Source organism: Eulemur rufifrons, chromosome 15 (genome assembly GCF_041146395.1).
Source record: "Eulemur rufifrons isolate Redbay chromosome 15, OSU_ERuf_1, whole genome shotgun sequence".
NCBI classification, from domain to species: Eukaryota; Metazoa; Chordata; class Mammalia; order Primates; family Lemuridae; genus Eulemur; species Eulemur rufifrons.
This window is the reverse complement of record NC_090997.1, coordinates 12,649,505-12,666,444: the sequence shown is the minus strand read 5'-3', so window position 1 is coordinate 12,666,444 and position 16,940 is coordinate 12,649,505. Positions and strand designations below refer to the sequence as shown.

Sequence of the window (16,940 nt, the reverse complement as noted above, 5' to 3'; positions counted from 1 at the left end):
AGTGTGGAAATCAAGTTTGAGGTGGGCTCTAAGAAATACGTGGAAATTAGCCAGGTAGCTAAAGAGCAGAGGGAGTAAATATCTAGTGACCTGGGGGGCTGGAGAGGAATCCAAGTATATGCAAATCAAAGATCAGTGTGGCAGTGGGGGTCGGGGAAGAAGGAAGTATTAATTCTATCCCAGGCCTGCCTGATACCTGATACGCCAGAGCCAGAACTCTAATCATTTCAACCTCTCCTGTACAGCCCCAGTCACAGAAGCTGAAAATCCACTGCTGACTTTCAGAAAAAAGATTTAAAGACATAGGTAGGGGTGGTGCGTGTGATTTTGCCAAGGGAGCCTTCCAGGGAACAAATGTAACCTTGGACACTGCAGGGACTGGCAAACAGGAGCTGGAAGACCTCCCTTAGATCCTTGGAACGAAACGTAGGCTTGACACACAGGCCTCTCCACTTAGCCCAAAGCCAACCGCTGAGGGAAATGGAAGTAAATGCAACGGCGCGAAAAACGCTGCCGAAACACAGTTCCCGCCCCGCCACTGCGGCTGCGTGCGCGCCGTTCCGGAAGCGGAAATGCACACAGGTCAAGGTTGGTTTTCAAGATGGCGGCGTTCAAGGCTCTGGCGTCCGGCTGTGGTTGGCTTTTCCGAGGGCTCCTGGCGGGCCCAGCCACAGCCAACTGGGCTCGGCTTCCAGCTCGCGGGTTCAGGGAAGGTGAGTCCCAGGTCCCAGACACCTCCCGAAATGGAGGAGAAGAGCAGCGGAGATCGCTTCCGCGAGCCCCGGTGCGTCCCTCTCTCCCTTTCTCCTTTGCTCGATTTTGAAACATCAGAGGTTGGCACCCCCCTGGTTGCTTAAAAGCCCTTTCGAGACCCTGGTACTGTTTTCTTGATTTCCCGTCCTTTGTGAGTGTCCTCATGATGCGGGGAAGGACCTAGAGAAAGGCCTGGTTATTTAGCAGGAGCAGAAGAGAAACCTGTCCCAGGGTTCAGAAAAGTTTTCGGTAAGGGTTTGCATGTTAATTCTCGTTCCCATGTTGTCCGAACCGCCGTCTCCTTCATTAAAGAATCTCTGGGCCATGAAGGAAGGACATCTGGCCCCACAGCCTCTCTTTCCAGTTTCTCTTCTGAAAATGCTGTGATCTGATGGCAACTTTTTCTGCCCATGCCGCTAGACTCCCTGAGAGGGGGAGGCCAAGGTGGAAAGGCCATTGACTAGGTGAGACAGAGGCAAATGCTGGATGGTAGTTTTACTTCTCATTAATCTTAAGTCTGGAAAAGCAGCCTGGTTCTAGCATCAACTGAGAGGTTACTGAAGGCCACGTACTGTGCTTCAAGCTGTGAAGGAATTCTGGAGAAAGAGAAAATGCAGCCCTTTTTCTGAAAAGCTTAGATTATAATGAGATGATATGTATACACTCCAATAAATGCAAGTTAGCATTTACATGACAAATGTACAGAGAAATTCTGTTACTGGAAACAACAAACCCAGTTGGAAGTTTTCATAAAAGGGATGTGTCTTTAACTGGTTTATAAAAGAGTGGAATCTGGTGGAGAGTGAAAAGGTCTTTCAGAACATAGCGTTCCTTTGTGTACTGCTGGAAACAGGAAAGGATGAGTGATGTGCAAAAGAAGTGATGTGGTTTTTTTAAGGTTCTGGCATGGTATTGGCCAGCCAGCATATTCTCTAAAGCTGAGAAGTATCCAGTGGAAGAGTGATCATTGTCAGAGGGAGAGAAAAGTCCAAAAAAAGAGCCCAATGAAGGGCCATTGGATTTGTCTTAAAGAGGTCTCTTTTTAGCTTTCAAACAGCAATTTCAATAGAGTAGCAAACAAGCAAACCAGTTTGGAGAAATGAAAGAGGTAGCTGAAGAAACAGAAATAGCAGGTATATTTGAAGAGTTTAACTATGAAGGGAAGATGGAACATTTGTTAGGGAAAAAAAAGTCTGGCTACTGCCGGGTTAACATTAAATAGACTAATCCATTAATAAAGACACGAAAGAGATCATGCTGATGATAGAAAGGACTTGGAAAAGGTGTTTCATCTGTTCCCATGCTGCAAAATAGGCATATGTTCATAACATTTTTGAGGGTATTTACCAAGTATCAAAGAGTAATACCTTCAATTTGCATTTTTTTTTTTTTAATGAAATTCAAAGTTGAAGCAGTTTCTTGCTATGCTCCAAGAAAAAAGGCAAGAATAGTTTTGTTTGGTTTTGGTTTGGTTTGGTTTCCTGTTAACAACAGGAATATTTGAGGTTAGACTTAAATAATATTTTCAGTTGGAAAGTTTGTGAAATGATGGGCTGTATAATGAATTGGGTCTCCAAAGTCCTCTTCTCCATAAATGTTTAGGTTGGTAGTTCTTCTTGTTACTCACTGTCAGACCTAAAAGCTAAATGTTAGCTTGAATTGATGTAATCTTACATGAAGCCACTACCACATTCCATATTCTTCTTGAGACTCACCTATCTCCAAAGCTTTTAAGTGAAAAAACTTTCTTTTGCTATTCTGTACATTGTTTTTAAGGTGTAAAGTATTGTACATGTATCTAATTGTGACTGGTCCCATTTGGTATATTTGACATCCGAATAATATTGTATACATAGAATTTAAATTTGTGGACAGGAAGCTGGGTCTCATGCTGAAAATATTCATCCTACTTTTCAAAGTATCAGAGAATACATAATTTTAGAGTTCATGAGGACTGAGCACCAGTGTTCCTGTCTGTGAAGACTTTCAGTCTAAAGCAGTGATTTTCAACTGGGATTTGGCAATGTCTAGAGATATTTTTGGTTGTCACAAGTGGTACTACTGGCATCCCATGGGTAGAGGCCAGGGATGCTGCTAAACATCTTACAATGCACAGGACAGCTCCTCACAACAAACAAATATCTGACACAAAATGTCAGTCCTGCTGCTGTTAAGAAAGCCTGGTCTAAAGTTTGATAAGAGGGACACACAAAACCAAAAGATTATTATGGAAGAAGCAAGATTGAAGGGGGACAAAAATGGAAATTGGTATTTCTAAGCGCCTGCTGCAAGTACTGTATGTTTTCTGCATATATTTATTCATTCTTCTCAACAATACCTTGAAGGTGGGTATTAACTGTCCACATTTTTATAAATAAGGAAATCTGGGCCTAAGGTCTTCGGTAGCATGCCTAACATCACAGAGCTAGTAAGTGTTGGAGTTGGAAGTAGAACTAGCACTCTTCCCTTTCCACCACTGACAGTCCCTGAAAGCTCTTACCAAAAACCATTTAGTGCCTTTATGGTTGGCACTGACAGATTTAGCAAAGATTGTGTTGGACCTCATTCCTGCCTTATCATTCTTAAAGCCCTTGTGAAGGAAATTTATTTAAAACTAGAAAAAAATAAACACATATGATTATACCAATTAACAGTCAGTTTAACAGAGTGTATTGAAATGAGTAAAGGCCAAAGGGAATTTGCTTCATCTCTTTAAGTTAGCCAAGAGGGCTTTCTGGAGGACCGAGCATCTCACACAAGGATGTGCCTGGCAGAGTGGGCAGTCCTATGCCTAAAAGCTTTGAGAGAGGAGTGAATGAGTTGGGGATTTCCAAGAATTCAAGGAACATAGTCCAGAGTAACCTGCTAATGGAAAGAGATTTTTGTGTGGCAGGAAGACTCCTTATTCTGAAGCATGGAGCAGAGAGACATTCCCACAGGGGTCCAAGGGAAAAGAAGAGGGAAGGCAATGAGGAAACCAGAAAACTTTTTTTTTTTTTTTTTTTTTTTTGAGACAGAGTCTCACTGTGTTGCCCAGGCTAGAGTACCGTGGCATCAGCCTAGCTCACAGCAACCTCAAACTCCTGGGCTCAAGTAGTCCTTCTGCCTCAGCCTCCCGAGTAGCTGGGACTACAGCCATGCGCCACCATGCTCGGCTAATTTTTTCTATGTATTTTTAGTTGTCCATCTAATTTCTTTCTATTTTTTTAGTGGAGACAGGGTCTCACTTTTGCTCAGGCTGGTCTCAAATTCCTGAGCTCAAACGATCCACCTGCCTCGGCCTCCCAGAGTGCTAGGATTACAGGTGTGAGCCACTGCGCCTGGCCGAAACTAGAAAACTTTAATGGTAGAATTAAAGATGAACTGGAGGAAGTGGTGCTTGAGGCAGAGAAGGTGTTGAGAAAAGTAGTCAATGGCCAGAAGTGCAGGCACACATCCCAAACATGGCACTCCTCTCTCTGACCCTAGATGAGACCGTTAGGGCCACCTTCTAGCTATCGCTTATTCCATTCCTTCCTACTCTGCTTGGGACTTCGTTTCCACAGATCCTTTCCAAGAGGGACCTTGGTCTCTGGGCACTTCTTGCAGCAGTGCCCTGCATTCCTCATCATTCATCTTTCCGAACTTCCTCCTTTACTAAGCAGTCAGTTCTTTATATGGCGGCATGTCTGTGTTTATGTGGCCATTAAAGTCTTTTGCGTTTACTGCAGTCTCACCACAATGCTGTTTGCTCCAAACTATTACAATTCAGTTATCTTGGACTCCATCCTAGATGAGTATTTACTGAAGTACTCAAAGGACCTCTTTATGAGGCATGGACTTTATTATAGTGGAGTTCCCATGCTTGGTTTGGTTCTCTTTCCTCCCCTAGGGCAAAGACTGTGCCTCCCTATTCTACTGTTACTCTCCACAGTAAATAGAGCAAGGCTGTGCAGTCCATGGGTGTTCAGCAAATGTGTTGCCTCATTTGGGACAGATTACTTCATATGTAGGAGAAGTGCTGATCTTGAAAGATTTTGGCCCTTTAGTTCTTGTTTAGAAAACTGTTTCATCTCTTTCCCTAGTTTGCTCGATTCTGCCATGTCTCAGAGCACAAGGGTGAGTCCATCTTTTTCTAAAACAAGTTTTCTGTTAGTCCCCTTATCTTAGTCTTTTTTTTTTTTTTTTTTTATGAGTAGCTTAGCTTCTGATTAGTCCAGCTTTTGTTAGCCCGGCCCCACTTCTCTTTGGAGAGTTGGCCAGGGACAAAATAGATCTCAGGTTTTGTTTGGTTTTGACATGTTTTTGTATGCATACTGAAAATCAATACTATTCTGATTCCTATCTCCTCTTTCCAAAGGCTTAAAATCTACTAAGGGCCTCTCCTGGCTCCAGCCAGGCCTTCTGCCCCTGCACTAAGACACCACCCTGATCAGTCTCAGTCTCTTGCGAGTTGTCAGGTCATTCCTTCTGGTTTGACAAATTGTGTCTTAGATAAGCATCTGCCTATTGTTTTACCCACTGGCTTCTAGTAAGATGATTCACTGGTTCAAGGGTTGCTGTGCAGAGAGCTTGCGAACAGTGGAGCTTGTCATGGGCTTTGATCTCTTTTCCAGGGGCCAGTGGGATGACTTCAGGGTTTGGTTCTTTGCCGGGAGTGATGTGTTTTGTTAGACTTGTTTACCTCATGGTTAGGACCTAAGTGCCTCCACCGAAGAAGGGAGCCACATGTTTATCCAGTTTGTGTTTCAGGGCATCACTCTGACTGCTGACTCTAGTGGTACCAGAATGTCTCTCCTTTTGTTTCCTATGGGAGTTCTCAGAAACTAAACCCCCCCCCCCCCCACACACACACCTGTTGTTCACATTTGGTTGCCCTCAGGCCATCTCCCAACTTGGTTTTTGCAAATTTGCAAAGTTTCTGGGGTGCCTGGAACCCCCACTGAGCTGGGTATATGCCCTCCTCTACCTCCCCCCACCTCCTTCTACCCTCCATTTGTAGGTTGTGTCTGCAGATTGACACCTTGCAGTGACCTTCCCTCTGTAGCTGTGCTGGCTTCCAGGCTGAGGACCGGGTTGAGTCTCACTCACTCCTGTTCTTGGGTTGATCTCTGTTCTGTACAAGTAGATCCGTATGTGGGGTGACGCATTTTCTTTTACATGGAGAAACCTAGTTTGTCTGTGAATTGATTGGTGACGACAGTGTTCTGTGGAGAAAGCCTCAGGGCTTTTCTAGCCATTGTTATTCCTTTGTATGTCTGAAATTGACTTTGAGGGGTTCTCAGGTTGGTTGTTTTGGAGTAAAGAGTCTTTATGAATGGCCTGCGCAGAAAACAAACGAGGAACAATTCCAGGCAGTCTGTATCCAATTAGGTGTCGGTCACAGCTGCATGGGCCTCTCTGGTTGGGTTAGAATTGCCGTTTTTCCTTAGACATTCCCTTCTCTTTATTGTTTACTTTTTATTGCAAAAGCACTTGTTTATTTTAGAAAATATAGATAGGCAAAAAGAAGAAACTAAAAACACCTACTGCCACCACTAAGCAATAACCAGTATTACTGTTTAGGTATATAGTTTCAGGGGACTGTGAGCCTTCTGAAACCCATGTCTGATAGATAGTGTGTATGCTATGGAGACGTTCCTAAGGAGAGGTCTGTGGCTTTCACTGGGTTCTCAAAGTTAAGAACCTTAGGCTCTTTCTGGTCTGTACTACTTCTTGCTTTGGCCGGCCAGAGCTGAGTAAAACTAAATTGTAGTAGCCAAGCTGCTTATGTTTTTAGTATTTTGGGAGACAGTTTGCAGCCTAGCTATATGGACCCAAGTTTTCTGTTACAGTAATTATCAGTCAGAAGGGGACTGACTGTGAGAAGTATTTTGCTCCTAAAAATAATGGCCTTTATTGAGCATTTGCCATGTGCCAGTTCCTATGCTGACAGCTGTGGCTTCTAAATAAACTGGGAGAACAAGGGAGAATTTCCAAGAACTATTTGATTGTATTTGCCAAATGTGGGCTGTTAGCTTGGTTTTTCCTTGGATTGTTGGAGTTGTCATTCTGCATCCTGATTAAGTAATATAGGAAATGTATATGGCCTCTGTGTGGGACTCATTGGCCCTCAGGTTCTTTTCTGACTGCCTCAGACCCAAATAGGCAAGGAGCAGAGGGAGTCAGTCCCTCTCAGTTTGGAATAGGAGTACTCTCCTTGAAATTCTGCCTAGACCCGGTATCTGCAGGCTTCTTATTCCCGCCTTATCCCATCACCCCCCTCCAGTGTAGAAAATAAAACACCCTTGCAGGGAGAGGAGAGGAGGACAGGATTTAACTCACACAGCTATCTTCATACAGATTATTTTTCTTGCAGTAATATATGGACTTTTTTTTCTGAGACAGGTTCTCACTCTTTTGCCAAGGCTAGAGTGCAGTGGCATCATCATAGCTCACAGCAACCTCAAACTTCCGAGCATAAGCAATCCTCCTGCCTCAGCCTCCCAAGTAGCTGGGACTAAGTAGCTGGGACCCGGCTAATTTTTCTGTTTTTTGTAGAGACGGGGTCTTGCTGTGTTGCCTAGGCTGGTTTCCAACTCCTCATCTCAGGCTGTCCTCCCGCCTCAGCCTCCCAAAGTGCTGGGATTACAGGCATGAGCCACCACACCTGGCCCAGGCTATTTTATTAGTACATGAAATTATAAAATCTGCTATTGTTCCAAATGCTTCATACAGACATGTTTTAGGGGTGGCCTTGTCTTACTGCTTATCCACGATGGGGCCACTGGAACAGTGCTGTAGCTTACCACAAACTCTTCAAAAGCAAAAACCATTTTTTCTGTTCTCTTTGTGATAGGACACACACGAGGGTGCTTTTGAAGGTCTTTTAAATGCCACTGCCCTACCATCTCTTATTGCTGGCCACAGTAGGACAGGATCTTGCTGATCCCCTTGGGTAGAACCAAGATGAATCTTGGCTTAGAAAGGCAAAAACAGTGTGGAAATCCTTAACCCCAGAGAGATGAGACTCTGAGCATCCTGGGCTTGCCCCCACCCAGGCCCAGGGGCATAGGGCCTTGGCACTTGAGGGTGAACCCTACACACTTTCTGTTCCAGGTGGGGATCGTGGGAGAGTGCAGACTGAAGGCTCCTTTTTTTCTGCATGTGTAGAATTTGAGCAGTTATTTGAAACTCTCTGTTCCTTATTAAATGGCTGACCTCATTTTTCCCCTTTATCTCTATAGTGGTGGAGATCCAAGAAGGGAAGACAACTATAGTAAGTATCATCGAGTTGGCCACTTATAACCTCTTTAACACTTGGTGCTGCCTGGCCACTCCTCCTGGGAAGGGAGGGAGGCCCAAAGTGGACTCTCCTGGCTCCAGGATTGCTCCCTCTGTGACCATAAATCCCACACAGTCTACGGTGTTTCAAGTTGTGTGCTGTAGTGTGGCTAATCAGGAGCAGTCGCTATGCTTGGGCTGGGGTATCTGTTACTTGATTAAAGTGACCTTTTGTATGAGAAGGTCTCAGAGGCCTTTGCTGATATGTTCTCTGGCAAATGACAAATCAGTTTCCCAAAGGGGAAACTAAGGCACTTTTACAGGCTTAGGGAGCCAGAGTTAGTTGACCCAGGGCCAGGAGCCTGGACCTCAGTTCCTTTCTTTTCTGCCTGGAATGACTAAGCTCCTCCTTAAATGATGCATTTAAAAGGTGACATTGTCTGGGCCCTGGCCTCACTAGCTGGTGCCCTAGCTTGTCTGTTGGTAAGAAAGCTTCATCCACCCACTCCCCTGTTTCCCTCGTTGGACCCATCTCACCTCCCTTCCTTGGGGAGTCATGGGACCTAGATTATCCTATAATCCTTAAAAGACAACGTTGTTTTCACGTGGCCTTCCATGCCTCCAAGAAATCCTCAGCCACTCTGAAAAATTCCCAGAACCCTCTGTAACTTCCATGTTAACCAGGGATTTAACCCTTTAGGCAGCCAGCCAAGCTCAGTCCTCTGCAAGGCAGTCTTATCCCCAGGATGAGTCTTTTGGGTCTTCCCCTAGAGGACTCCCTCAGCCTTTCCACTGCATAGACACAAAACAGTTCTGTCTTTTTAAGGGACCCTCCCCATCCCCTTGGGGCAACTTTTTAAGTTCCCTAATTCAAAGCCAAAACAACATTCACCATATAAACCCTATGCTGGAGGAGAGGAATACATCTGACTTTTGAGTGTAAAGAGCATTTTTCGTGTGGGGCATGAATCTGCTATTTGTAGACTGCACACGAGACATTGTGGCCTGTGAGAGCCCATCCACGCTGCCATGGCTGACTTGGGTATTACTCTCTCCTCTATGAAATAAGATCCGTCACCCACCTCACTAGGTTGTGGGGGTTAAATGAAATATGTGAACCATTCTTAGCACAGAGCCAGGCACATAATGGGGAATCCATAAATGTCAGCTCTCTCCCCTCCAGCCCACCGTACTTACCACCTCCCCCAGCCCAAGGTCTACTATGTACCTGCAGATTTTCTCTCACTCCCACATGTCCTTTTCTGGTGTAGCTGTGGTTGCTGTGGCAGAAAGGTGGGTAGCAGTGCCCCGCACAGCCAAGCAGTACTTCCAGCCTCCTTTCCCCTTTGCCAGTCCTGCCCCAGCAGTCAGTGTTGCTACATTCCCAAAGCCTCCCAGACCTGTCCCAGCCTCATTCTCGTAATCCACGGCCTCAGTCCGCAAAGCTTTCTAAACTCCCCCCTTGCAATTGGAGCTAATTCCCAGATCGTTGGTTTGTTATGCCTAGTAATTCCAAGGCTGTGTCACAGAATATGGCAGCAATAAGGAGGTCATTTCACATGTGGCCTAAGCAGGGTTTGAAAGGTGATATCCCAGTGATAAAAGCAGGGAGCAGGACAGGGGAATGTATCCTTTCATCTGTGTTAGTTTGTTTTTTTGTTTTTTGTTTTTTTGACGAAGAAAAGGAGTGCATACAGATATCTGCTTGTATAGCACAGCCCAGGGTTTCTCTGCCTTGGCATTATTGCCATTTTGGTCTGGATAATTCTTTGTTGTGAGGGCTGCCCTGTGCAATGTAGGATGGTAGAGCATCCCTGCTAGATGCCAGTAGCCCTTCCCCCTGTTGTGACAATCAAAAATGTCTCCAGACATTGCCAGGTGTCCCCTGGGGAGCAAAATCACCCACTGGCATAGACTTAGCTCTATAAGATAAAGCTAGAAACTGCACTCCCCTCCGAGGAGGACGTGTGGGCTGGGAGGGAGACTTCCTTTGGACTTTATAGCCCTGTGCCATTTGGAACTTTTTACCATGTGCATGTATTACTTTTCCCAAAGAGGGGAAAAAGAAAGCACAGTGTTCTTCTGGTGTTTTTGTTTTGTTTGTTTTGTTTTGAGGAGGGAAAGGTAGCATTCAGTTGATACAGCAAACCCCTCCCTTCCTCTTGTCACCAGTATTAAGTTCATATGGTTTCTATTACCCCTGAAGGTTACCCGACCACATCCCTGTGGCCACCCCAAGGCTCAGTATACAGCAACTGCAGAACAAACACCACAGTTCAGACAGAGAGACCTGTTAGCTACTCCCACAAGAGTCCCCAAGATAAACTTTCACCAGCATGGCCATCATTTTGGGGTTTGCTCAAAGATAGTGGCTCCACACTGGCCCTGTCCCTCACACTGGCTTGCTTTCTCTGCCTCCTAGATTGAAGGCCGCATCACAGGGACTCCCAAGGAGAGTCCAAATCCTCCTAACCCGTCTGGCCAGTGCCCCATCTGCCGCTGGAACCTGAAGCACAAGTACAACTATGTGGTGAGTCTTCGTGCAGAGACACTCGGGTCTGCGTGTCACAGAGATCGGATTCCCTAGTTAACTGGAGCTCCCCCTGCAGCCCTGCTGCATCTCCTGGAGTCACCAGAGACTCCAGCAGCATTTTGTCCAGTGGCTCTCAACCCTGGCTGCTCCCCAGGTTATTCTAATAAAAAAATTCTATTTAAAAAATAATGATGCCCAGGCTCCAACCCAGACCAGCGGAATCAATCTCTGAGGGTGGGGCCTGAGCATTTTTTTTAAAGCTCTCCTGTGACTCTCATGTGTAGCCAGGGTTAAGAGCCACCAGTTGAGTTCATGGTCCGGTTGTGCTTCAGGCCACCAGGGCCCCTAACCCAGCTTGCAGGGGTTATACTCTTGGGATGGAGTCACGATCTGGGTTTGGCTTTCCTCCTTTTATAATGCAGGTGAATTTGAACAGGCTCTTGGTTCTCACTGTGATCTGGGAACACATCACTCTTTCCATATGGGAGCTATAAAGATACCTGATTGCTTTAGCTCTTCTAGTGCAGTTGCTTCCAGGGAAAGAAGAAGATAGTGAAAAATAACAATGCATAATGTATAGAGTGCATACTTTGTGTCAGGCCCTGTTATGAGTGCTTACATGTTTTAATTCACTTAGTTTTCACAATAACCCTCTGAAGTAGGTACTTTTTTCATCCTCATTTTACAAATGAGGAAATTTAAGTCATGAAGAAGTTAGTGAACTTGCCTCAAATCACCCAGTTGGTAAGTATCAGAGCTGGGATACAAACTCCAAGGGTACAAAGCGGGGGCAGAGCCCATGGTCCTAACTACTGCTCTGTACATGCTCTCTAGAGACGGGGAGGGCTGGCGGGTAAGGACACAGCCCTGGAGAAATCCATACTTGTTCTTCAGAGCTCTCCCTAGTGACATTAGCACCCTATTTTTGGGTTTCAGGTGATTCAGGCTCTGGGCCAGTTTGACCTGCAGGTTGTTCCTATGCCCCTATGTGGAATGGGATGACTAAGGGCAGAGATCCTGGTCAGGTGACAAGAGCAGGAAAGGCCACATGCCCAAGGGATCTGAACAGAATGACCCAACTAATCTCCTGGGCTGGAAGCCTTGGCTTCAGGCCACCTGGGGGGAGCTCTTTCGCTATGCCCAGCCTTCCGCTGATGGCTGCCTGGAGTAACAAAGCAAGCACGCAGGCATGGGGCAGTGTTCAGAGCTTTCCGCATGTGGAAGTTAGTGGGGTTGTGGGCATACTTGGAATCTCAGCGGCTCCCAGGAAAGCGAACCCCATACCTGCTCAGCCGCTGTGGGGCACTTTTCCTACCAGCCTTTTCCAGGAAATGCACTTGGCTCTTGTTTATCCAGCACAAGAAATTTAATCCCCTCCGAGGTAGAGGCTAAAGTTGTTTTTCCTTTTACCCCTTTCCGCTCAGAGCACCGTTAGCCTGAGCTGCACAAAGCTGTCAGCTTGTTTGGCAGCCTGCAGTGGGGGGCTGGGCCCTTGAGCCTACTTTATTAGCCCCAGATTAATCCAATCCAAGTACTTTTCAGCAGATTCTGAAGAGTATAGGGTGGGAATTGGAGGCCTGGGTCCCCCAGGAACTGTCCAGTGATTCAAACAAATCTGCGGTTATACAGCGAGGCGCCTGCCAGGGAAGCAAGTTGGTTTGTGGAGCATGACTGCTAAGACTGGCATGCCAGGGCCCTGAGGGGAGGGGACGGTGAGTTTTAATTAACCCCTTCAGCCATTCCACGAGAGTTGGAGTTGGAGTTGGGCGAGGTAGTCCCTTGTTTGATTCTGGCTTTGTTTATCCTTGTTTCTTTGACCTGTCCCAAGCAGCCTGGTGGGCACACGCTGGTCCGAAGGAAGCACAAGAATCCTTTCACATCTGGTCACGGGTGGCTTAGAATATGTGAGATTAAACTTGGTCCCAATCTTGGTCCCTTCCTCTCAGCTTTTACGTCTGCCTAGCACTTCAGAGGGAATGGCAAAAGGTGAAGGGGCTGTTTGCATATACTCCGGCCTGTGACATGTAGGCTTTGGGGGCTAAAATGGTACAGGTTTTCCTGCTTGTGTGGAAATACGTAGCATGTCTCCTACCCCACCTGAGGAGAATAACCTAACAGACCTTTTGTCAACCAAGAAAGATACTTCAGGGGCATAAAAGATTGTTAACATTTCTTTAAGAGTTTATATTGTCTAACCTAGTCTATCTCATGGAGTTGCTGAGAGCTCTTGGGTTGGTAATGGGGTACAGAAAATCTTACTAAGTTGGGATAACCTTTGTTAGGGTGAAGGTAGCAGAGTAGTGTACAAAGCTTTGTGTGGAGGGTTTGGTCTTAGGTGTCTTAGGTTGGTGTCTCTAGAAACACCAACCTCTTGGAGTGCTGGGTCTATAGCCTCCCTCTAGACCACGCGGCCCTGGTTCCCCAGCATCAAAAGCAAGCCCAGCTGGCCCTCATCTCCTGTTTTCGGTTTCCACTAGGATGTTTTGCTGCTCAGTCAGTTCATCCGGCCTCACGGAGGCATGCTGCCCCGAAAGATCACAGGCCTGTGCCAGGAGGAACACCGCAAGATTGAGGAGTGTGTGAAGATGGCCCACCGAGCAGGTAGAGAGCCCCTCAGGACTAAGAGGGTGACAAGCCATCTCTCCCCACCCAGCTACCCCATGTTCCAGCTCCTCCTAGAAGAGAAGTGGATATCCAGAGTGTTAATTATACTCACCCCCAATACTGACCCCCCCCCTTTTTGGCTTTCCCTCTGGCCCCCTCAAAGTTGCAGAGGGAGCTGAAGAGACCATCTCCTTTCCCTCCACTCAGGTCTGCTCCCAAATCACAGGCCTCGGCTTCCTGAAGGATTTGTTCCAAAGAGCAAACCCCAACTCAACCGGTAAGCAAACCTGGGTGTCAGTAACCTAAGTGTTCTGTGGGCCCTCGGCTCTCATTCCTCGGGGGAAACCGTTTGCTTCAGCTCATCCCACAGCTCAGGAAAGCTAGGGTGCGCCTTGGCTGTCCGGTCCACCCCCTTCCAGCTCAAGCATCCCACCCCCGTCAGTCCCACCTCTGCTGCAGTCTGTGCTACTTCTGTTGCCTCCCTTGCCAGCCTCAGTCTCCTTCCTCTTCCCTCCCCTTTAGGGCCCTTAGCACTGGGGCAAGGAGGATAACAAGGCCTGCTGGTTGGGCATTAGAATGTGCTAATCCCCTGTTTATGACATCACACTGGGTTGCCATGGGGATGTCAGAGCACTTCTGCAAACTTTCAGTATTTCTAGCTTTCTCCAGCACTGGGGTTATTAGAGGGCAGAATGAGGTCTTAGAAATGGGAGGGCCGTCTAGGGTAGGGCCACTGTATACAGCTATACAAATCGTGCACTGCACAACTTCAGGGCAGAATCCTTGTGGCCTAGATCACAAACAGTGCTCCCTGGAGTTGGACAGTTAACAACGAACACAGCTGCTCGTAGGAGCCTGGGAGGTCCTGAGGTTTTATAGAAGAGAGGAAGGCCCCCAGACGCTGGAATCAATCAGTCTGCCCTCCAGCCTAAGCAAGGTGACCCCTCTAAAGTAGGAGCAGATTCTCATCTAACACTCAAGCAACTATCCTATTACAAGTTCCTCTTCCTTCCCCATCTCTGACATAACCACACTCATATACTCTTCAGTTTATATTATCTCCTTATTGAGAATAGAGCCAGTTCTGTAAGATTGATCTGGGGGGTTCTTCTTGTTCTCTCCTACCTTGCTCCTGTCTAGCTGCCACTGGTGGTTCTCAGACTGGAGTGAGAAGATAGAACTGCTCTCTGTAGAGTACCAAAGATGACTGAAGCAAAACAAGACACCTCAGGCCCCAGCAAACCTCCTAGGCTGATCCCCAACAGAACCCAGGCATGGAGAGTATGAGACTGGATTGCTGATCTTAGGGTACAGGATGTGGGAGTGTAGGGTTGCTTCCTAGTACTTTGCCTCCGCCATCCCTGGAGGCTGGGTCAGAGCTGGACTTTCACCAGCACACTGCCAGCACCCTGGCCCTGTGCCCATCTCTACCTGCACCTCCCACATTGCTAGCTGGGCCACCTGCCAGCAGCCCTGGGGGAGCAGGACATGTTAATCTCTTCCTGTGTCTCCCAACTGTGCTTTGGACCATTTGAGGGTTGAGCCCACCCGCCTATGGCTTTTTAAGAAACAGCAGCAGGCCTGAGGACACAATCCATCTTGCCCTCAGGCCTTTGAAGCTGGGCCAGGCTCCCTCCCATACATCCGTTGTGCTTTAAGGTGTCACAGGATTGATGATGTGTGGGGGCTTTTGGGTTGCAAAAGGTCACCCTGGGGAGGAGGAGGGAGTTCAGCCTGCGAAGGCAATTGATTCCCTTGCAAGGGACTCTGCGATTCCATCTAGGGGTTCTTGAGCTGCCATGCCTTGGCCCAGGCTCTGCAGGGGCCATGCTTTGTTCTTCTGTTACATAGCTCCCTCCCAACACATCATTCAGGAGAGGTAGGTAGGGGCTGGTTTAGGAAAGAGCTTTGGTTCTTCTGAGAGCTGGGGTGTTCCCAGAGAGCTGACTGGAGGCCACCCAGCCCACCCACTGCCAGCTGGTTGTGCCATGTGGCACAGGCATTAGGCCCAAGGCTAGCTAAAGCCCAACTTCCCTCAGATCTCTCCAACACATGGGGGAAAGAACAGCTTTAGGGCAGTAGATCTGGAGAACCTGGTCAGCCGTGGGATCCTCTGGAGTCCTTGAATCCCACTGAGCGTGCTCCCATATCCCATCTCTTCATCCCACCCCACCCCAAAGACTGGGAGAGTCCAGCAAAGGGGCCTTTGGTGTTCCCTCCCTTTACCTTACTCTTCCATCGTCCCAGTACCATCGACCACAGAAAAAGCAGTCCTCAAGGGCCAGCCCCTCCACCGTCATCTCTCTGGCCGGATACTGGGGGAAGGCCCTCTCCCCTCCCTGCCCTGTGCACACTTGGAGTGCAGGCCAGCACCTCCCACAGCCTCCCCTCTGCACGGGGCTGACAGCAGAAGACCAAGGTCCAGTGGAGCTCAGTTGAAATGTGTAAATCAGCAATCATTTTTTCACTTTTTTTAATCTAAAAGTTTTTGCCCAAGGTTACTAATTTTTTTTTTTTTTTTTTATTAAAAGCTTGTTTGAGGGTCTCTCGGGGCAGCTGGATTGAGCCCCAACCTAGAGTGGAGGCAGAGGAGGATTCCTGGCCTTTTTCATGGCTGAGCTTTCAGGGTGAAGGATGGGCCTTTCTGGATGGAATCCAAGTTTCATTCTGGACAGAGTAAACCCCGGTCCCAGCCGGCATGAGCCACTTTTCTGGGAACTATCAGGGCCCTGGCCATCCCCAAAGGAGGCCAAAGGACATGGGTGGCAGCCATTTTTCCCCACCCCCGTCCTACTTACAGGAACCTTCCTGGGCCAGGGCTGTACCCATGGGCCTTCACCGCTGGACTCCCGTCACGGGTTGGGTGAGGGGCAGGGGTCCTACACCAGATATGATGCCCTGGGGGCTTCCCTGAAGGCTGGGGTGGCTGAGTGAGTCAAGTGGGGAAGAGTGAAAGGTTCCTCCAAGCCCTTATATCACCTCTCCTCTCCCCGTGGCTGAGGCCAAGAGAGGAACGATCTGCTCCCCAAGCAGCATCTTTCTCCGCCTTCTCCCCAGCAAACACACACACACTGACAACTCATAAAGATCAAGGGAGCTCATGGCCCTGGGCTGCCTGACCCTGGCCACACACTTGCAGCAGCAAGAGCCCAGCCCATCTGTTTACAGGACACTTAGCTGCTACTCCCAGGAAAATCTTTGCCCTTCAAGAAACGAAAACTGGTGAAAGGGTTTGCTTGGCCCAAGGAGGCAGTGTCCTATTCTCCCAGTTCCAGCATGGGACCTCAATCCTCACCTCCTTGTCTTCCCTCCATAGGTACCTGACTCGCTGGTCTTCCCGTTCTGTCAAGCCCATCTACAATAAAGGCCACCGCTGGAACAAGGTGGGCATGCCCGTGGGGTCACCTCTCCTAAAGGACAACGTCTGCTACTCATCAAAGCCTTTGAAGTATTATCATTGACGGAGAGCAGGGCTTCTAGAAAACCTGGCTGGAGCTCCTGCACCTCCACTGTGGAGTAGGAGGCCCACTCATGAGCCCCAAGCCACACTGCACTCCTGCCTCATCCCACCAGGATGGCCTGGCACCTTCAACGTGAATGGACAAGGGACAGCGGGACTAACTTCAGCACCATTGTCCTGCCCAGGAACAGTGCTGGGATCTAGGGCAGGCAAGGGCAGTTAGGTACCGTAGCAGCTGCTATGGGGCTTGGGCTGAGCTCAGTGCTGGGGGACAGGAGTTTTGCCCAAAGGAGTGTCATAAACTAGGCTTATGGGTTTACCTACTGGGTGTGTGCTCACTGCTTGGGA

At 47.9% G+C, this 16,940-nt stretch overlaps 1 protein-coding gene across 1 annotated transcript; it reads left to right on the top strand.

Moving 5' to 3' along the window:
* The first annotated feature begins 601 nt into the window (after positions 1-601).
* Positions 602-16,911, top strand: MRPS18A (mitochondrial ribosomal protein S18A). The gene is made up of 6 exons (XM_069488168.1): positions 602-713; positions 7,959-7,990; positions 10,418-10,525; positions 13,006-13,129; positions 13,340-13,409; positions 16,449-16,911. Exons 1-6 carry the CDS (start codon positions 602-604, stop codon positions 16,591-16,593), a joined length of 591 nt encoding a protein of 196 aa, XP_069344269.1. The 3' UTR covers positions 16,594-16,911.
* Positions 16,912-16,940: the final 29 nt, after the last annotated feature.

Bases quoted from the DNA above. Each gene is read 5' to 3' on its own strand.
- MRPS18A (XM_069488168.1), top strand. From the start codon at position 602: ATGGCGGCGTTCAAGGCTCTGGCGTCCGGCTGTGGTTGGCTTTTCCGA. The intron at 714-7,958 runs GTGAGTCCCAGG...TTATCTCTATAG, and splicing joins AGCTCGCGGGTTCAGGGAAG to TGGTGGAGATCCAAGAAGGG. The intron at 13,130-13,339 runs GTAGAGAGCCCC...CCCTCCACTCAG, and splicing joins GAAGATGGCCCACCGAGCAG to GTCTGCTCCCAAATCACAGG.